General features: G+C 40.2%; 3 protein-coding genes across 3 annotated transcripts; 1 reads left to right on the forward strand and 2 right to left on the reverse strand.

The window, feature by feature from the left end:
- Positions 1-1,855: 1,855 nt before the first annotated feature.
- avpr2b.1 (arginine vasopressin receptor 2b, tandem duplicate, 1) lies at positions 1,856-4,396 on the reverse strand. Its single transcript, XM_063473197.1, has 2 exons — positions 3,532-4,396; positions 1,856-3,003 (listed from the first exon to the last, which is right to left on the reverse strand). Exons 1-2 carry the CDS (start codon positions 4,394-4,396, stop codon positions 2,795-2,797), a joined length of 1,074 nt encoding a protein of 357 aa, XP_063329267.1. The 3' UTR covers positions 1,856-2,794.
- Positions 4,397-4,687: 291 nt separating this feature from the next.
- Positions 4,688-14,219, reverse strand: trnt1 (tRNA nucleotidyl transferase, CCA-adding, 1). The gene is made up of 8 exons (XM_063473198.1): positions 14,109-14,219; positions 13,795-13,924; positions 11,452-11,645; positions 10,188-10,326; positions 9,398-9,524; positions 9,088-9,281; positions 8,082-8,335; positions 4,688-5,416 (listed from the first exon to the last, which is right to left on the reverse strand). The coding sequence occupies exons 2-8, from the start codon at positions 13,922-13,924 to the stop codon at positions 5,171-5,173; spliced, it is 1,284 nt and encodes a 427-aa protein (XP_063329268.1). The 5' UTR covers positions 14,109-14,219; the 3' UTR covers positions 4,688-5,170.
- Positions 14,220-14,307: 88 nt separating this feature from the next.
- On the forward strand, positions 14,308-19,216 carry arl6ip5a (ADP-ribosylation factor-like 6 interacting protein 5a). Its single transcript, XM_063473199.1, has 3 exons — positions 14,308-14,541; positions 17,924-18,141; positions 18,398-19,216. The coding sequence occupies exons 1-3, from the start codon at positions 14,363-14,365 to the stop codon at positions 18,550-18,552; spliced, it is 552 nt and encodes a 183-aa protein (XP_063329269.1). The 5' UTR covers positions 14,308-14,362; the 3' UTR covers positions 18,553-19,216.
- The last annotated feature ends 395 nt before the right edge of the window (positions 19,217-19,611 follow it).

The raw sequence follows: 19,611 nt of genomic DNA on the forward strand, positions 1-19,611 counted from the left end.
GGTATCAAGCTGCATGTCAGTCAGTGGTGCTGGGGATCTTGTCAAAATTGGTGGAATTACAAACTCAGAAAGGTACTGTCAGAGTTTGACACAGCACTGAAAAAAGACAAGAAAAGCTTACATAAGAGAGCTCAGACTGTGTTGAAGAACAAAAGTGGTCGTACCAAATATTGGCTTTCAAGCTTGTTAGGAACTTGGAAACATGAAAATGGCCTCATGTGGCCACTGTTTGTGCTGAGCGCTGTCCAGGGGCTGGATCACAGAAATATTTCTGTTGTTCTAACAGACCAAAGGTAAGGTTGTCTCTATTGTTTACAGTCAGGCTGAGCAACATGGCTGAGATGTGCTCATTTCCTAAATATCCCCAAAACACTCAGGTGTGGTACGTTTTTAATGTGCAGAAGGTTTTGAGCATCTGCAGAAATCTTGCTGAAACACATCTGAGACATAGACAGGAGGGTGCTGAAAAAAGTGAACTTTTATAATAATAATCATTTTCATTGATGTGAGTAGTTAACGCATGCACATTCAAGCTTCCTCAAAGAAGATGCAAAAGTAGCAAATATCAGACAGAATAATCAGTTCAATACTTGCATTAAAGGACGGAGATCAATTCATTTTTATTTATTTTTTAACAGACGGAGATGAATAACACAGTGAACAGAAGAGTTAATCACATTCACATGTGTGCTGACTTTGGCGCATAATTTTGTTTTTTTCCTTCAGCCATGTTCAGCCATGAGATACAGAAAAAGGTACAAATTACTGCATTAAAAAGAAAAGACTTTTCTGGGAGGGCCTCACATGTTTATTTTAATGTCCTCATGTACAAGTAGTTTAGATGCTGTGACTAATCATGAGATACTGGAGAACATTACTATAGCTTTGGGATTCGACGACGGATCAATGTGATGATAGAAATTGAAGTCAGAGAGCACAGGTCAGCACAAACAAACTTTATTGAGGTTTTCTGGACAACACACAATTGTTACAAGTAGGCCTTTATATATTTCAGTACTGGGCAGTCAGTGTTTCGTTATTTTATGTCTGTTATTGTTAGTAATTTCCAATTGAACGCTGTATGTGGTCAGTATAATCCCAGAATAAGGACATGTCATAGGGTTTTATACTATAAACACTACCAAACAGAACTGAAATGCGACCCTGTAAGGCATGAAAACTGAAGTGGGGTGGCAAATATTTTTATTTATCAAGTTCTATGATGAACTTTTGGTCTTGGTGTAGGGAACCATTTATATTTTAGGGGATGCGCTGATTGGTTTAAATATTGATGACCTCACGAGCGCCCAGCAGCCGGTGTTCTTATTACTGTTAAATGTCCCTGCCGAGTCCCTGCTGGGCGCTCACTGATGAGGGTAAAAGCAGATTTATTGTTGGACAATTTGTGTCGGATTTGTCTGTGCAGCCTAATGAAAGCACAGAAGCGCATTTCTTGTGGCCGTAATGATGTTTCACAGAAATGTTTTATTCACTTCTCCTGGCTAGCAAATTACACACAGAACATGCACATCTTAACCGCTCGCTTCAGAAAGATGTGCAGCGTGCTGGGTTTTTGCTAATCTTTCCCACCTCGCTCTCCGTGAGTTCTAATGATATGTTGTATAATAATATAGAGCGCACGATTGAAAAATTACATAAGCTTGCATTCCATCCTCCTCGTGGAAGATGGAAACGCTATTAAGTGACGTTCAGCAGAAAATTTGAGGCCTAGATATAAAGTGAGCAAACAGAAGTATGTGTAACCGAGGCCTCTGAGAGAGTGCAAATAAATAGTTGAGCTTTAAATACAAAGGGATTTTTTTTTCTTTTCTCAACGTGACAGTGCTGATGGGAAGAAAGAAACGAGTCATCAGAAATCACAGCCCTAGATCCTTGGGGGATGAAAGGAAAAATGGCAAAATGTATCAATGACTCTCTAGGGGCACTGAACAGAGTGTCTGAAAATAAGTACTATTAATGTCGTCTGCAACTATTTAAACCACCGAGTGTAGGTCGGACACTGTCATACACATGATCGTATGTACACGTGGGCGTAAAAAGGGCTGGAAGGATTTAATTCAGATGACATACGAGATATTTAAACACGGACACGGGAACAACCGCATTTAGGTGAAACATTTCACAAGATCAGCTGATAAACAACCTTTTGGGGAAAATATTCAACGCAGTAAAATATCAGAAACAACATTTCAAGTCATGCACCGCAGTCTTTTTAATCAAATCACAACTGAAGCTGATGGGGATGTGATTATTGGCTTTCGAGGTATTTACTTGTCAGCTGGTCTCAGACAAAATAAAACTCCTACCTGATAACGGTGCCAGAAGAAAACGCTACTGCTCAAGTTATTATCAGCTGGAGACCATTCATATCTGAGCATTTCCTGCTAATAAAGTCAAAGTAATATTCAAGCTCAGGTTAGCGCTTGCAGAGAGACTCTTCCTCTTCCTCTGAGCACCACGAATGTCAAATTTGGAATTTTAGTGAATTCATCCAGTACTTGAGGACATATTTCAGTCACAGCTTCTTTTTTTATTTATTGTTTTTGTTCTTTTAATTTGAAAAATGTTTTCAAAATGTGATGTGCAAGATAGTGTGTCTGGCACTTTCTTTATGAAAGCGTTGTATGCAGTGATCATCTGTACAGTAGGAACATTACACTGCTAGGCTGTTTGCCTTCACATTTATTAGAAGAGTTTCAGTCTTTACCATGAGGGAGTCATACTTTCACACCATGTGAAATGAGATGTAGTTAGTGTGTGATCATCGGGGCTTTCATCTGCAGTCCGATAGGCTCTTGAGGCTGATGTACATGGAGCTGACCACAGTGGCTTCTTCCTGCATGGACTCCTTCAGGTCAGGCTGACCTACACAAAGCAGGCTGACCACCCTTTTGGGTAGCTTTCCGCTAAACAGCATGTAGATGCAGGGGTTCACACAGCTGTTTAAACTGGCAAGCAGCATCAAGATGGTGAAGGTTGCACCTGGAGATAGATGAGGAGGACATGAGAGTCACTTTATTTGGGCTTGGTTACCTCTTACAGATTTGTGGCTATTTTAAGTTATCTGTTGATGCTTTGTGAAATTAAGGACCATTAACCTTTGACCTAATGTACTGTCTGTTGATTACAGTGACTTCATTTAAGTGGAGAGGGCATCCTTTCCTCGTAATTTCACCTTTAAAGTACACTTTCATTGTAATACTAAGAGATTTTAAGGTGAAGATGTTAGACAATTTAAAAGCACTTAGAAATAATGTAATTTACTGGATGTATTAAGTGTAACGGGATTGTATAAGTGGAATGATTCTGGTCTGCAGAATGTGAGCGATCGAAATGGGTTCAAAGCAATTGTGCAGAAAATTCCAGTTTCCTCCTCTATTGTTTTCCTGAGCATGATGGCGTTTGTAGCCAGTTAAACTTGCAGTAATAACATTATTTTTTATTGCTTTCCAGTGACTTTTATGTCAGGCTGTGCCCTTTTTGCGTGTTGTGGGATCACTGTCTTCTTACTCTGTGTGGGTGCCTCGTCGTCCCAGACAGACCAGAGCTGCACGGTGAAGAAAGGTGTCCAGCAGAGGATGTATGCGAGCACGATGACCACGGTCATCTTCACCGTCTTCACCCTGGCCTTGGACACTCCTGCCACGCTGCTGGCCCTCGATGACGGAGGCTTGCTGACCGCTTCCCCGACGTGGTGCGTCTTCATGTGGAAGTTTAGCTGCACTGCGCGGCAGATGCGCACCTGGCACACGATCACGGTGAGAACTGGCAGGACGAATATCACCAAAGTCGTCCAGGTTACGTAGGCTCTCCGTCCCCACGGCTCGATGAACTGCGCCCAACAATCGTACACGCCGGGAGCGACCTCGACCCGAGAGAAGATGAAGACCTGCGGGAGGCTGCAGAGGACGGAGACGCACCAGGCGGCGCACACCGGACCGTTCCAGCGCGCCCTGCGCCTCTGGAAAGTTACCATGGGTTTGCAGATGGCTTGGTATCGATCTATGGTCATCACCACGATCATGTACGTGGAGGCGAACATCCCGACCACCTGCAGGTACTTCACAGCCCGACACAGCACATCTGGACCGACGAATCTGTCGGTGATGTCCCAGATGAGTTGGGGGCAGACTTGGAAAAATGTGACCACCAAGTCAGCGACGCACAGGTGGAAAACGAAGACGCGCATTCTGGAGAGCGGCTTCCTGCGCTTCCACAGCACCAGCAAGATCCCAAAGTTTAGGATCCCCGCTGTGATGAAGATGATGGCGAGAAGGGCGATTTCCACCTGCGCCAAGCGCTCATCCCGAGGACCGTCGCCAAACGGTGCACTCTCCGAAGAGACGTTACTGATATTTACACCGATCCAAGCCATGCGTTCAACCCAAGCGCAGCACAGAGGGGATTAAAAAACCACTCCAGGTGAATCCAGCGGCAGAGGCGGCATGTGAACGATGCAGAAATCTCTTAGCGATTTCATCAAAATGTAAAAACGACGGTGGGAGGGACACGGGCTGAACAACTGTTGAGCTTCATACACAGAGAGAGGTAGTAAAGGAGATCAGCGGGTTTTATGTCTCATCTCTGTGGGAGGGAGGAGCAATCTCACTCCAGCACACACACAAAAAAATATTTCTCTCAGTGCCAGAAACATTAGAATTCACACACAGGGGGCCACCTTTTATTGTACAGAGCATGCAGAAAAGGGCAGCCATGAAAACAGAACCTTTTAGCAGAAGTGTAAAATGATCTGTACAGAAAACAGAAATACAGTCAACATAAAAAAAGCCACAGACACAAACATTCCTCTGCTTCCTGTCATCATGTGAACAATGAAAATAAACATCTACTGTGAATAAACTGAATTTATTCCATGTGTCGTCGTCCTTTACAGGTCAGAGCGAGTTTACTTACTGCAAATGATGAGAATTCAACTGGCTGAGCATCAACAATAGTGGCCCAAGGCTGCAGGCTCCGGCTAAAGAGCATTTTTCCGCCCGATTTCATGTCTCACTCACCGTAGTGTCCTTTCTGATTGTTTGAGCATCAGGCTGCTCAAACAATACCCAGGAGCAGTGCAGTCGCAGCATCAAGCGTCCATGTGATTACCATCTAAACACAACAAAAACATTTCCACTCCTCTGCTTGTTTAAGGCTTTACATAACTCAGCAGTTCATCTTTGTCCATCTGGTAATGACTCTTCTTCCAAATGTCACGGAGCTTCTGTAAGGTGGCGCCTATCTCTTTGCCCGAGGTGATGCCCAGCTTCCTCAGATCGTGCCCGCTGATGGGGAAGCGAGGGATGGACCATCTGCTCAGCTCTGACAGGAGCTTCTCCTCACCTTTGTACTTGAGCAGCTCGCACACTTTACTCTGGGAATCCAGCTCCCGACTCTGAAAGGATGCGACATGTGTGTGAATCAAAGCAACCACAGAGGGATTTTCTAGAACATCCCAGTCACAAGCAACAGTAAGAAATGTTTACCATTTACAGTAAATACTTGGCTGAACTGTTCAGGACACTGTGGTCTGATCAGGCTTGACTGACAGTGGTCTGGCAACAGAAGCAGACAAATCTTTAACTGTCGCCACCGTTTTGACTCAAATTCTCCTAAATCCTGAGTGGTTAAAAATATGCAGCTGCACATTTTTCCAACTGACTCTCAGCCAACGTCAAACCAACATGCACACAGCAAAACCCAAATAAAGAAATCTGCTCTATAAGGCGAGACAAGCCCAGTGAGAAACCAGAGAAACCAGTCTTCGTTCTTTCTCCGTCTACTTTATCCAGTGGTGCTTCTGGTAATGGAAGGGTTAAAGTATTGTGTTTTTGTTTATCAATGTCAACCTGAGTAAAAAAAATAAATAAATTAAAAGATATAAGAACAAAAACAGTCTAAAAAAAGTGACAGCTTAAGATCCAGCGGCCAAATTTGGTTTTGAAAATAACTTCAGAAAAATGGTGAGAACAGAACACTGTCTCTCCCAAACTGACTTTTTATATATTTAGTAAACATGCCATCTTTCAATTATTGCTTAATCCTACAAGATGTTGTACATGTTCACTTCCTTGCTCACAGTCAGGGATCCACCAGCATGTTATAAACCAGGCAGCCCTCCTGGCCTAAGCTGACTCTGCACCGAGCACTTTTTATTTTTTTAAAGAAAGCTGCGACCATTAAATGGTGGAACTTAAAACTCTTACTTGTTCAGCTGATATTCATTCACTGATTGAATGACATGAAGCAAAACTAACTGGATTAAATAAACCAGAAATAAACCAGCTCCCTCCTTACTCGCTATATTTGCATAAATGTCTTGATGGCTCTTTTTAAACTTCAGGATACTTCCTGTTGATGGTCATAGTCTTTACTGTCTGTGTACAAAACATGACATTTTAAAAGTCTACCTCATCTTGACATTTTAGAGGCTTTTGTGTCATAAACAGTATGTTTGTTAGTTTCCATAATTAGTTTTGTCTGCAGCTCAAGACACGACTACTCGCGCTGGTAGCAAAGCACATTTCCATAGCACGGGAGCATTTATAACTTAGAAACAATACTTACAAGTGCGGTGTGTATTTTCAACATATAGAAAATATTGTAGAAAGATTTAAAGTATGTCGCATTTGACCCCTGGCCAATAAACTGATCTTAAAGTCAAAGTAATAATAATAATGTTGTATAGAGCCATTTAAAACTATAGTTCTTACTACCATTGTTTGTACTGACCACAAGCATATAGCGACTGATATACGGGGATTCTAAATATCACAGAACTTTGTACCTCTGACCTCTTCTTTGCGGTCAAGTTAGGTTAAACTTTCATAAAGTGTCTTATCTGTAAAATTCTGCCTTTGTTTGCATTGGCAACATTTTTTTTCAATTAGTCCCTAAAATGTGTTATTTTTACTGCACTAAACTTCAAGTACATTTAAAAAGAACAAAGAAAACAAAATAACTACATATAAAAGACAATACTATTCCCTTATAAGTAAATACTGCCCAGCATGTATGTCTAGTTATACATGGAAATATAAAGAAAGTGTAGAATGTCAATAATTTAGGCTTTATAGTGTTGAAATTGTCTATTATACTTTAGCTTGAATGTGGAATCATGTGTCTAATTAGCAAATCTAAATACAATTTCATATTTATGTCTTTAAGAACTTCAATGACAGTTTAAAAAAAATACTGCTACAACTAAAACTGAAGTTGAGCTAAGGTTTGTGAAAGATGCACTAACTACAGAAAGAACTAGCAGAGTGTTTTGGTAGCTGTAGAGTATTTGACCCTAACAGATCTGGTTTTGGTTCTAGGCTCCTCTGCTACCCCCTGCTCTCCTGCAGTGGCAGTGCACAGTGTTGGCTGGCTTTGATAGATGAGATTATAAACTAATTAAAAATAAAACTGATGTTTCTATAAACTCTGGTGTCAGTCTCTCTCCAGTGTGTTTCAGCTTATGAGCTGGGTTGTAGCAAACGCTGATCAAAGCTTAAACTAGTGTCAAATCAATTTACCAATCTAAACACCAGAGCGATTTATGTTGACATTTCCACATAAAAAAACAAAACAACTTTAAAATAACAGCTAAAACAAATAAAACTATAACACAAACTAAGGTTCAGCTAAGATTTGTGAAATATGCACCATTTACAAAAATAACTATCAGAATGTTTTGGAAACTATTTTTTTCTTCTACAAACATTGCAAAGATAAATATTTCATCAAAGAGCAGCAGTGGTTTTGGTTTAGCTCTGGTTAACGATGCCACACATTTCCTAAATACTTCCTGCCTCTGAAAACAAAGCCGTAACAGTCGGATGAGAACACGCTGCAGTCTGTTGTGAATGACGGCTGCAGGCTGGCAACTCTTGAACATTAGCGAGACAGCGGGATAAGGCTATCCCGGCTATGGTAGGGAACATTCACAGACTCAAAGGGTTAATTAATGTCTGTGAAAATGGCTTTTTAAACACATATGTGACTAATATCAGTGACCACATTGGTCTGGAAATAATATTCTCTGTACAGACTTAGTGGAAGAAGAAGAAACTTACGTCAATAATAAAGTCAGTGAAAGGTTTGAGGCTGTCTGGCTCATCTTCTCTCTTGCAGAGCTCCCGTCTGTATTTGACCAGAAACAGTGCCAGGTTCTTCTCCTCTCTGGACACCTTCAATCGGATGTCCATCTTTTCCACCTGCTCTGGGGAGCGGAACAGAGCAGCCAGGATGGTCATGGGTTTGGGAGAGCGGTCTTTGGCGTTCTGCCACACTCGCTTCATCTCGTCAATATCGCCATCTGGAGGTAATCCTGAGGAGCAGCAGGGACAGGAGGGAGTGACCAGAACTGACAAGACAGAAAATGTTTGGTAGAATGATTTCTCCCTCAATCCTATTAAATACTAATTTAACAAGAGTTAAATCAGAGGAAATAGAACCTTACTAGATACGAGACAATAATAGAGCTCAGAGGACCACAGACATCAGGAGGCACTTAATCCTCTTTATCTCAGGGAAGGAAACCAAAACTTTCTTCCAGTTATAAACAGCTGCAAATTGCAAGAAAACCGTTGGCACAGTTGATCCATTATGTCCAGACCTATGCTAAGAAAACAATGATTTCACTGCCATCCCCTCAGGCCACTTTTAAGAAGGATCAGTGCCAAGGCAAAAGGGATACCATGCTCTACACAAAGTGACCAAATTTGACCATATTGGGTAAAAAAAATGTTGTCTACAAAAAGCATATTTCACAAATCATAACCAGTTCTATTAGTATGAGTGTAGGTATAACCATCAGCTAAATAGATACATAAAATTTTTAAAAAATCTACAGGGAAAAACTAATGTTGACATCTGAGCTGCAACCATCATGATTTCCTTTTTTAAATAATTTATTTTTCTAATTCATCTTTGGTAGGGCTGGATATAATTTGAAAAACTCTTAAAATGTTAGATTTACCTTTTCTTCTTTTTAAAAACAGCTGAACAGAAACATATAAACATTTCTTTATCTGGAGTTTAAAATTATTAAGACACCCAGCCGTGCCCTCCCTTTCTCACCAATGTACTGAGCCAGTTCCAGGCTATAGATCAGCTCCAGCAGGTGAGCAGCATGGTTCCCGACCACCAACTTTTTGAGCTCCACCCAGATTCGCTCTCCCGATATAGCACCCAGTCCGTGACCATTTTCCCTGATGGCAGTCAGTGTCTCAGGCTCGTGGTCACCGGGCTCCGAAGAAACTCGGCCGTAAAACCTGCGACAAAATGATGGGAGTGAGGTGGTTAATACGCTCACGTCAAACAAGGAAGACAATCTGCTTTTTAAACTTCACAGTCTCAAGTAGATAAAAAAAGAAATGAGGAAGTCTACCTAAAATATCGTAGTATTCTCAGGTAGTCCTCTTTGATCCTTTGTTCAGCGCTGCCAACAAACCGCACTTTACGGTTCTGCAGGTCCTCATATCCACGATAATAATCATATAATGTGCCGTCCAGACCTGTTATAGGAAGCAGAGTCACACCACTTGTTAAAAAAAAACTGGAACGCAAAAACAATATTTTTTGGTTGCAACTGGGAACTTCAGACCGACTCTTCTTCTAGTTCTCTTTAATTTGTTTGTTTTTACATTGATTTTGCATATGAAAACTGATTTAAGCTTGCATGTCAGGTTTGAGATGCACATCACTGATGTTTTGACATTTTTAAATATCAATATAGCAACAAAATTTCTGACATTTTAAGTACTTCCAAAACTGTTTTAATGTGTTTATTCTCAATACAAACTCAAATTCTCTGCTCTGTGATTGCCAAGAAAATTCTGGACAACCTGCACGAGTGCTTCCCGTGGCTTAAGTTTCCTTTTGAACTCACTGTCAAGCATCAGTTAACAGATTTCAGGAAAAACACCAAGAACACATTCCTTAATTTTGGCTTCACTTTTCTGGAGACCAGATTTATTTCTTAAATGGTGAATCTGTCCCGTTATCGCAGCTGTACAATACTTGAAACATCATAATTTAAAAAAAATAAAACTGGACGTGCTAGATGAAAATGGTTTTCAGATTGTGAGTGAAGGTGAAGGTACAGGTGAAAGAAACTCAGTGTTATTAATTCTTTATACAGTCCATTTTTAGGCTCAGTGGAGAAGAAGGGAAATTACCCAAAAACATGGAGTTAATGGTGAGGTCTCTCCGCTCAGCATCTTTCTGCCAGTCAGTTGTGAATTCCACCTCTGCATGACGTCCATCAGTCTGAACATCCACTCGCAGTGTGGTCACCTCAAAGCTCTCATTGTGCAGCTGCAAACACCCAATAAAGGAAACAGTCATCAAGATCAGAGGCACAGAGAAGGCCGAGTTCTTCAACTGGTGTCAAGTACAAATACTATCCGAGTCATTTCAGTCTTTATAGAACAAATCTAGCTTAGTTCATTAGAACATTGTTGCACTTGATAAACATCCAAACGTATTGAGCCATACCTTTCAGCCTGCTGCACCTGCTCATTAGCACAAACTATTTACATATTCTAGAAATATAAACATCACTCATTAGCAGAGCTTCCTGTTAGTGGGCTGCTTATTTATGCAATGCATCAGGGCCGTTCAACCATTTCAATCTTTCCATTAAGATTTAAGATTTGACTGATCAGACTGATGATGCAGCTGGCTGCTCAGTGAATCATCACAATCTTTGCTCACGTATATACTTTATATTTGCACACTTACTTTGTTCCACCATTAAAACCGACCCTCACATGACCATGTGGTCATAAACAGATGTGAAGAATCTGGACAATTACACTTTTAGTTTGTAATTCTGTAGGTTATTTACCCTAAAATATAAAACAGCTACTGTGTGAGACTAATTTTTGATTTGTTCATTTAAATTTTAAAACATATTTAAATCTTAATCCTAATTATGAAGAAAGCTCATTCAGCCTAAAACCTTGTTTGATTGGCTTGGTTTTTTCATTTTGTTTTTATTTTAAGAATCATCACAAGTGTTGATTTGGACAAACTAGCTCTAATATTTGCGATGCATTTTTAAGCTTTACTAATTCTTGCCTTGTTAACTCACATGACCTCCTCTTCACCCATATTTATCATAAATACCAACTCTAAAATCTGAACCTCATGTGAATCTTTAAAGATGACACCCAGCATCTATCTATAGAGTACACTTCAAATTTAGCTGTCTAAATAGTTATCATTTTCTTAAGTACATTTTATTTTCTATTAGACAGAAACTGCCAGAAAATATACATTTTCTTAGAAATCAGTAATAAAGTTATTATTCCTTTCAAACAACATTAGCTATTGGTTAAGCAGTCGCTGACAGTTAAGTTTAACACTGTTCAAATCAGCTTCTAGCATTATTTAGACAAATGAAAGACTTCATCAGCGTTACACAGCAGAGCCTCTTACTCGTGCAGTGATAGTCCCGTGCTTCTCTCCTTTATTGTTGATCATCCTGATCCCAGCCGTTTGAAACATGTGCTTCATCTCCTCTGGAGTGGCTGTGGTAGCAAAATCCACATCTTCAGGCCGCTTCCCAGACAGCAGATCCCGCACAGCACCTCCAGCTATCCTCAGCTCATGCTGGTGTTTCTCAAACACCTCTGGAAAAACCATGCAAACACACTCAGGAAACGTTTCAGAAGTTGTGCCTGGAGATTGTTTTGACCTCTGCAGTGTATTTGCTCTCTTGCAAATCACCTGACAAGTTTAAAAATTTTAACTATTTTATCCTTAGTCTGTTAACCTCCTAGGACCTGGCGTCCACATATGTGGACATCACATTTTGGGTTATTTAGACCAAAATACTCAATTTTGTTCAACAAGGGCCTGATATCCACTTACGAGGACATTATACTGCTACTGTTCTATCGAAATTTTAAACAAATATCCTCATATGTGGCTCTTATTTTTCTTAAAAACAAAAATAAGGTAAAAAAAAAAAAATGCATGCCGTGGAAGAGTTCGTGTCTTAGGAGGTTAATAAAAGAGGGAGTTTTACATCTCACAATCTCTTTCTCGTCTAAATATACCTTTAAAAAAAGGGGGCAAGTTTTACACACTGCTTTGGTCCTGAAGCAGACATTCTGACTTGCCACAGAAGAGAAAGAACAGCTGCATCATCTGTAAAGCACTGCATCAAAGACGCTAAAGTGAAGTTTGAAATGGAGCCATCACAAATATCAGTTAAATCAGTCACTCTAGGGTATGTTCTGTTTTTGATTAGTTCACCATCATGTTTTACTGACGTGACTCCCACTTAAATCCAACTCTGCTTTTCATACCATCAAAATATGTGAAAAAAGGGTCTATGGCTGTTTTAATCAACAGGATTTATTCAGGCAGGTTGAGGGACAATATCAGGGAATGACAGCTTCTTATAACTTGGTGACTTTTCACGCAAACGTTGAAAACCTATTTGGCCCGGCTTCTTCAAAATAACATCCACGGGCTATTCAATCATTCTGGCATAAATGAAAAGTCAGTCTCGCCTCCAACCAGATTAAAATGCAGCAGCTCTGCTTCTACCTGTCTACATGTTTTATAATATCTTTTAAAAGTTTTAAATTATTTTACTAGTCACTTTTAAAGCAGCTGAGGCCCTTCTGGTTGCTCTAAAGTCAAGACTTAAATCTAAAGGTGACCGTGCTATTACCATCACAGCCCCAAGCTTTCGAAAACAATCTGCGTGAGGAGATAAGGTAAAATTGGTGACTACTTGAAATCACTAGAAAAAACACATTTTTATAAACTTGCTTTTGTGATGTCATTGATCTCTCTCGTTTGTCTTTCTCCCTCTTATTGCTGCTTTATATTGTCATCTAGTTTTTAATTCTTTTGTGCTTTCGGCCAAGGAGCTTATGTTTCTGGTACTGTTTATGTACGTGTGTATTTCTGTCTGTAAACATGACAGCTCAAAAGTTTGACATTAATTATGATATCCATTAAATTTTGGCTTAGACCCACTGAGGTCTTCAAGGTCAACTTAATGACTTGTTGCTCATAAACTGACAAAAAGCCTTATAACTTAGAAACTATGATTTTTACAAGTGTGGTTAGCACTATACAAAGATTTAGAATTTCATGTCCCAATTGCGCTTTAAACCTCTCATTCAAGGTTAGTTGATTGATCTGAAGGTCAAAACAATAATAATGCTACACAGAGCTATTTAGAAGTGTTTCTTACTGTCCAGCGAGTGAGCTGCCTTGGTGGAGATTTGGGCTCTCAGAGTGCTTCATGTGTTTTTTGGCTTTTACAATATAATACATTTCTGATGCAGTGCTTTTTCTGTCTTAATATTTATTTTCTTTTTAAATCCCGTTTTATATTTGGTCCCAATTTCCAAGCTTTCTGTTTTAATACTAAATAAATAAAGCAATTATGACTATCAACATAGAAGAACCATCATTTTGTGAAAATTGTTAAAAACCCTTCTTTCCGGTATGGTAAACTCAATTTCTCGCCATGGAAGCGCAATGCATTAAAACAATAAACCTGTACCTAATAAAAAACCTCGGTCTTGAATAAAAACTGCATTAATAATTAATTGTATAAGAAAGTAAGTAACAGACCGACGGGCGGTCTTCGTTACTTAACTGCTCTCCGAGTGTCCTATTTATTTTTAATAGGAAGTGATCAAGTTGTCAGTCACTCTGTCATTGTGCACGGGTATTAACATTTTACAAATAGGCGAAAACTCAGAGCTTTAAGTGACCGCAGCTGGCACGTGTCCTTCCGCAGATGTACCTCACCTGCCAATCCATTCAGTCCATCAGTGAACAGGGACTGGAACTCGCTGGTCTTTAGCTGCATGGTAAACAGGCTTCTCCAACACAAACTTGCTCTACCACTCACACGAGGACTCAGTAACCTGCTCCACATCTGCACAGACAAAACACACGTTGTCACGGGTTTCTGCTTGGTTGTGTATCACTACTTCTATCGAGCTAGCTAGCTATGAGTCACTGAATGCATGCTCCTGCGCTCGAGCAGCTCTCGTGAACATTTCACGTTGATGTTTTTCCATGCCAACGTATGTGTAACCAAAAACAACAGACAAACTGACCTACAACTTAATAAGGAGATTATATGCGCATAAATCGCCACTATTTTCCATAACACCGTCCTGTTATCTCTCGTGAAAGCTGGCCGGAAGAGTTTCCATACCGGGCACTTTACTAACCAATAGCGCGAGGTTTCGTCAGGCAGTGTTTTTAACGAACGTGCAACAACAAGTCTCGCGAGATTCTGGTTTGAAGCTAAGGGCGATTGTCTGTCAGATTCTGTGCGCTGTCAGATTTAGTAAAGGGGGCAGAAGTGATGGCTAGGGTGGAGGTGGCACCGCTCCGACCGTGGACCGACTTCTTTCCGGGCTCAGATAGATTCGCAAAACCAGACACAAAAGATTTTACGAAATGGAACAACAGAGTTGTCAGCAACCTGCTTTATTATCAAACTAATTATCTGGCTTTGGTCACCTCCGTTTTCCTCCTCGTCGGGTAAGTAATGTTATATCAGTCACTATCAATCAGACAACTTCGTCTTTTTTGTTTATTTACCCAGCTCGCATAAAGTACAATGACTGTGATGCACTGCTATTATTATATTATCAATATGAACTTTTATTTCTTTGGTGCCAGAACCAACGATCGATCAGTAAATGGGAATGTAATTTAAGCAGTGTTAAAATTCACATATATTAACTCTATAGTTGAGAAACAGCCTGCGTTTGTAGGGGCTGCTATAAACAGTGAAACAGGTATCTGCAGACAATTTTGAGAATGGACTTAAGTAGAATAACTTAAAACAAGATCCATGCACAGACACATGCTTATGCAGAGGGATTTTCTGAAGTCGTCTATTATCTTGTAACTCCATACAAGGTAGATGTGACATATATTATCTCTGATCTAAAACATCCTGGCTTTGCTTCTCACTTTACCCCTCATCTAAAGCCCAGCGTGCTAAAAATAATGATGTCCACTGAGCTGTGCCACGACACTGTTGCTGTGGTCATGAAAGCCCCACAAACCTTCTGGTCAGCTGTTCCATTGCAGATAGCACTGGTGATAAAACAGCAACTTAATCAGATGCCCCCGGTCCCCTGATTAGTGAGCACTGGAAAATTTGTCAGGGAGTCGTGACCTGCAAACTCAAACTTTGACATGTCTGGTTTTTCAGAAAACTCTGTGATGCTATTTCCATTTAGTGTAGAGCACACAGTCTCTGCGCTGTGTGTTTGTGAAAGTCAGTTGTTTTATAGTGTTATTGTATATGATATATGATAACTCAGAGAAAATAAATCAGTGTAATATTATACTGTTTGTACGGTTTGAAGGCATTTTTGCAAGCTTACCAAAGAAGTATTAAAAGTCAGTGTAGGCAGATTAAGTAGGGACTATGTGCAGTGTACTCAGTATTATACATGTAGACCAAACCTACAAGAAGAAGAGGATTTTCAGGATTAGAGCAACATTCCTACAAATCAGCAAGAAATCACCTCTCCATGTTGAGTAAACAATAGAGCTAAATATGAGGAAGTAGAGCTAAACCGTCAAAGTATAGATAAGGTGACTGTAACAAGACGTTAAAAGAAAAAGTCACTACAAAAGGAAAAGTTCCAAGAAAAAGTACATCAGAATTCCCAAAGAGCCTCTGTTGACTTTGTGGAGATTAACTTTTCTGCTATAAAAGGACGAACATCTGCATATGACAGTGAGTTGATCATGCTACATTTTAACCGCTTCCACCTTCATCAAGCCATGTTTCCTGAAGTTTTCTTGAGCTTTTTTGATGCCAGTAATCCAACAAAGCCTGACTAAGTTGCTTAGCAGGCCACTAGCCACACTTACTGAGGTCATGGACTTGGCCTGGTGGCATCACTGTCGTCGTGCCAAGGCTGGATCTATCACAAAGCTTTTATGTCTGCACAGGCACAACAGATATCTTGATGTCTTGATGGAGATGAGAATAGAATGCTTCAATCTGCTGATTTATTTAAACCTTAGACAAAGTGATTATATCAAATTTGGACAATGAGAAACTTTATTGTGTTTTGAAAATGTAATAAATGCTCCAATTTTCCTTTCCTGGATTTGTAAGATTTCAGCCTCACAAAAGTTAATTCTATTTTTTGTTCCTTAGTGCTCTAAATGTTTTTAGTGTGTGAGACATCTGAGCCGCAGACGAGCCAGTTTAGCACCCCTGCTGTTGAAGAATGTGGTTTGGCATCTTTTGCACTGTCTGTAGTTTCCATGAAACAAGAAAAAGAAAAGGATATCATGTGCATAGCAGTATACGTTGCTCCAAGTATTTAAATCGTTAAGTGTTATCAGGGCCTTCACACATGCATGTGCGCTAACACACCTTGATACCATCACTGATTCTGCTTTTCCTCTTTAGCCCTGAGAATATCCACAGCACAGTTTTCCTCTCTGTTTCAGTCCATCTTGAATGTGGTCAGCGCAAAGAGGACAGCTGTGGTTTTGCTTATATGCAGTTTTAACTTTGCATTTGTGGATGCACCAGTTTAAATTTTATTTCTCCTCAGTAGTTTTTAGAAGTGTTCCTGTGCTGTTATGCAGTGTTGCACAGGGGTCTGAAGAGGTCACAGCTAACTCAGTGACACCGAAACCGCCACACTTTTGGACTGTCTTCTCTGAATCTTTTAACAGCAACACTTCGGGCAAACTCATCCTATTTTGGATGCTTGTTTTCTATCAAGTCATATTTCTAAGTTTTAGTGTGAAATGTTCCACCATAGTTGTTTGGGGGTTTTTTTTGGTCTAGTTTTGTTTTGTTTGCATTTCACAACTTTTCCATTTTTCATTTATGAAACAGGTTTAGTGGCATCAGGTTGCAAACAGCAAGGGGAGTTTCTCAGTTTCAGTGGAAAAATATTAATCATCCCAAGTGTACACACAATTATAAGTATTAGGGGCACATTAAGAAAAATGGAGTTGTTTCAAGACAAACTACCACATTTGCCTGTGTACATGAGTTAGTGATCAGCCAGCGTGTGATACAACATACATGCTCTGATATTGAAACTATCGATGCCCTAGGAACTGTCCATTACAAGCCGTTTCAAAAGAGAAATAATTTCCTTCCTTCCTTGTTGCTAAAACTGATTCTGAAGTACAGTTTCACCGACTCAGAGGGTAGAACAACCGTGGCATTTTGTCTTGAAACAACTGTAATCTCCACATTTCGACTTTTTTCTCGAAATAGAATTGCAACTCTAATCTTGAAATTTTGACTTTATTCAAATTCTTTTTATTCATTTATTTTTTTCTTGATTTCCCCCTACTGCTGTTTCGTACAATTAAACTAATCTGAGATTGATTTTTGCAAACCAATCTGATCCACTTAGCAGTTGCTGTTGCACACACAGCATCTGACCACTTGATGGAGCCAGTTAGCACACAAGAACGGCGCCTCTGCTCCAGCTGCATGTCAGATTCAAGATTCGGGACTGTTTATTGTCATTATGCAAGCATAACGACATTAAGGCAAAAAAAGCCTTAAATCGCATAAATATACTGACAAAATACATTATATGCAGCATGTACACAGTGAAAGTGGGCCTATTGCATGCTTGGACTGAACACAAGTTATTTACTGGCTGTGTATGTCTGTGTAACGTATATACCTGAGTGTTATAATCGTGTGAAGCTGAGCAGTAGAAAAGCACACTTTACACAACTGATTTTACATATTATAAAATGCACATAAGGAGGTATAACCCGAGGGGTAGGACCTGGAATTGGGCAGAAGAATATTGCACACAAGGGTTGTACATAGTTACCATGGGGTCAAGTTCAGCAGTATGCCAAAGCTATTTAAACTTGTCCTCATATGTTCTATGCTGCTGCCTTGCAGGATCCTGAAACCTCTAGAGACGCTCGTAGCCATAGTCGTGGTGTCGGTCGTGTTCGTGGTTTCGGTGTGGGTCGGGGAGAATGGAGCTGCGATCAACAACTTTAAGAAGCAGAAACCTTCAGCGTTCATCATTTTGATCATGGTTGCCAGCTGCATATTGATTTCCATGCTGGGGAGCATCGTGGTATTCATGTGGGCCATCACTTTACCCCTGTTTTGTAAGTAGATGATAATAGACTTTTATAATCGCTCAGAGTGAAGCAGAAGTTTAATATGTACCTGTTAATGTAAAATTTGGCACAAAAGCAGGGGCTTTCAGGGGGATTGGGTGATTGAATGTCTAATAATTCTTCAGAGCATAATGATCACTGCATTTGTGACATCATGAAATGTTTCGAAATCAATGAAACACATTTTCCAGATCCTCAAAGTGTGATATCACAGCTGACATTTTTCTACGGGCTTGTTTTTCAGTAATATTTGTACATGCTTCATGTCGCAAACGCAATATGAAGAATAAACTGGAGAACAAGATGGATGGACTGAAGAAGACGTTTATGGGCATTCTGCTGGATTCTCTGGGTCAGCAGGAGGAAACCATTCAAAAGATCCACAACTTTCTGGATTAAAAGTTAAAGAGTGACTGGATTTGAGAAGAAGCAAATGCACATCTGTGCACCAAAGATTATGACTTTTTTTAAAAAAATTTGCTTAGATTTCATACGTTTGTTTCTCTCAGTCTAAACCCCTTGAAGTTTCATGCACAGCTTGTGATTTAAAATGAAAGATTGTTATCTGAAGGGCTTTATCTTTACCTCAGGGCTTCTGTCACTCTACCCAGAACTTGTCAGGGTACTTTTTTGTTTTTTGTTTTTTTTCTCCCAACAGTGATGAGGGCATGTGAGTGCAGCCTCACATCTCTGCTATGCAGTGTGCAAGTGTTCCTGTAAAACCAGCTGCAGACTTATCCCTGGGTACGAAATCTGTGTTCAATCATTCTCAGAAACAGCCGTCAGCCCTGTCTGTTTGTGCTCAGCTAAAATTGTGAAAGCAGCACGAGTGTTGCCTTTTAACAAAGAATGAAGAGTGCACGCTCAACTTAGCTGTTCTGCCAAGAAGCTCGGAGGCTGGATTGAATAATCTGCTCACGTAAAATGTAACACCAGCTTCAGTCCACCAGCCCACCCGATGCTCATCCAAATAAAAAGTAGACAAAAGAGAGAGGACTGCTGTGTCTCAAGTCAAACTGCTTTGTCAATATTGTAAAATAAAGACTTCAACGGTGACCCGTGACCATCAGTGTTCCCTCTGAATCTCTGAGTGTTTCATCTTGACAGTGCCCCCTGGGTGATGGATTGGTTAACTTTACTTTCCTCTCCACTTACCCCAAATGCTAATCAATGGGCTTGCAGTAGATTATAGTGCAGAGAGCTGACAGTGGATTCATCTGCACTCATTCACCTCCAAACCCGATTTAGTCGCTGTGTCAGCTTCTCTTTTTTTCCCCTCTTTTATTGGATTCCATTTAAAATTGATTGCAGATAACAAGAATCCATCCAGAACCTAATGCTCTGTTATTCGGTTTGAAGCGGCAGCGAGGGGAAAACGGGAGGATGGTCCATGTTAACCCTTTGCTTTCTAAGTTTGCTGTAGCTGATGATCTCTTCGCATTGCTCAGTTGGACTCAG

The sequence above is a fragment of the Pelmatolapia mariae genome, linkage group LG5, assembly GCF_036321145.2.
Source record: "Pelmatolapia mariae isolate MD_Pm_ZW linkage group LG5, Pm_UMD_F_2, whole genome shotgun sequence".
NCBI lineage: Eukaryota > Metazoa > Chordata > Actinopteri > Cichliformes > Cichlidae > Pelmatolapia > Pelmatolapia mariae.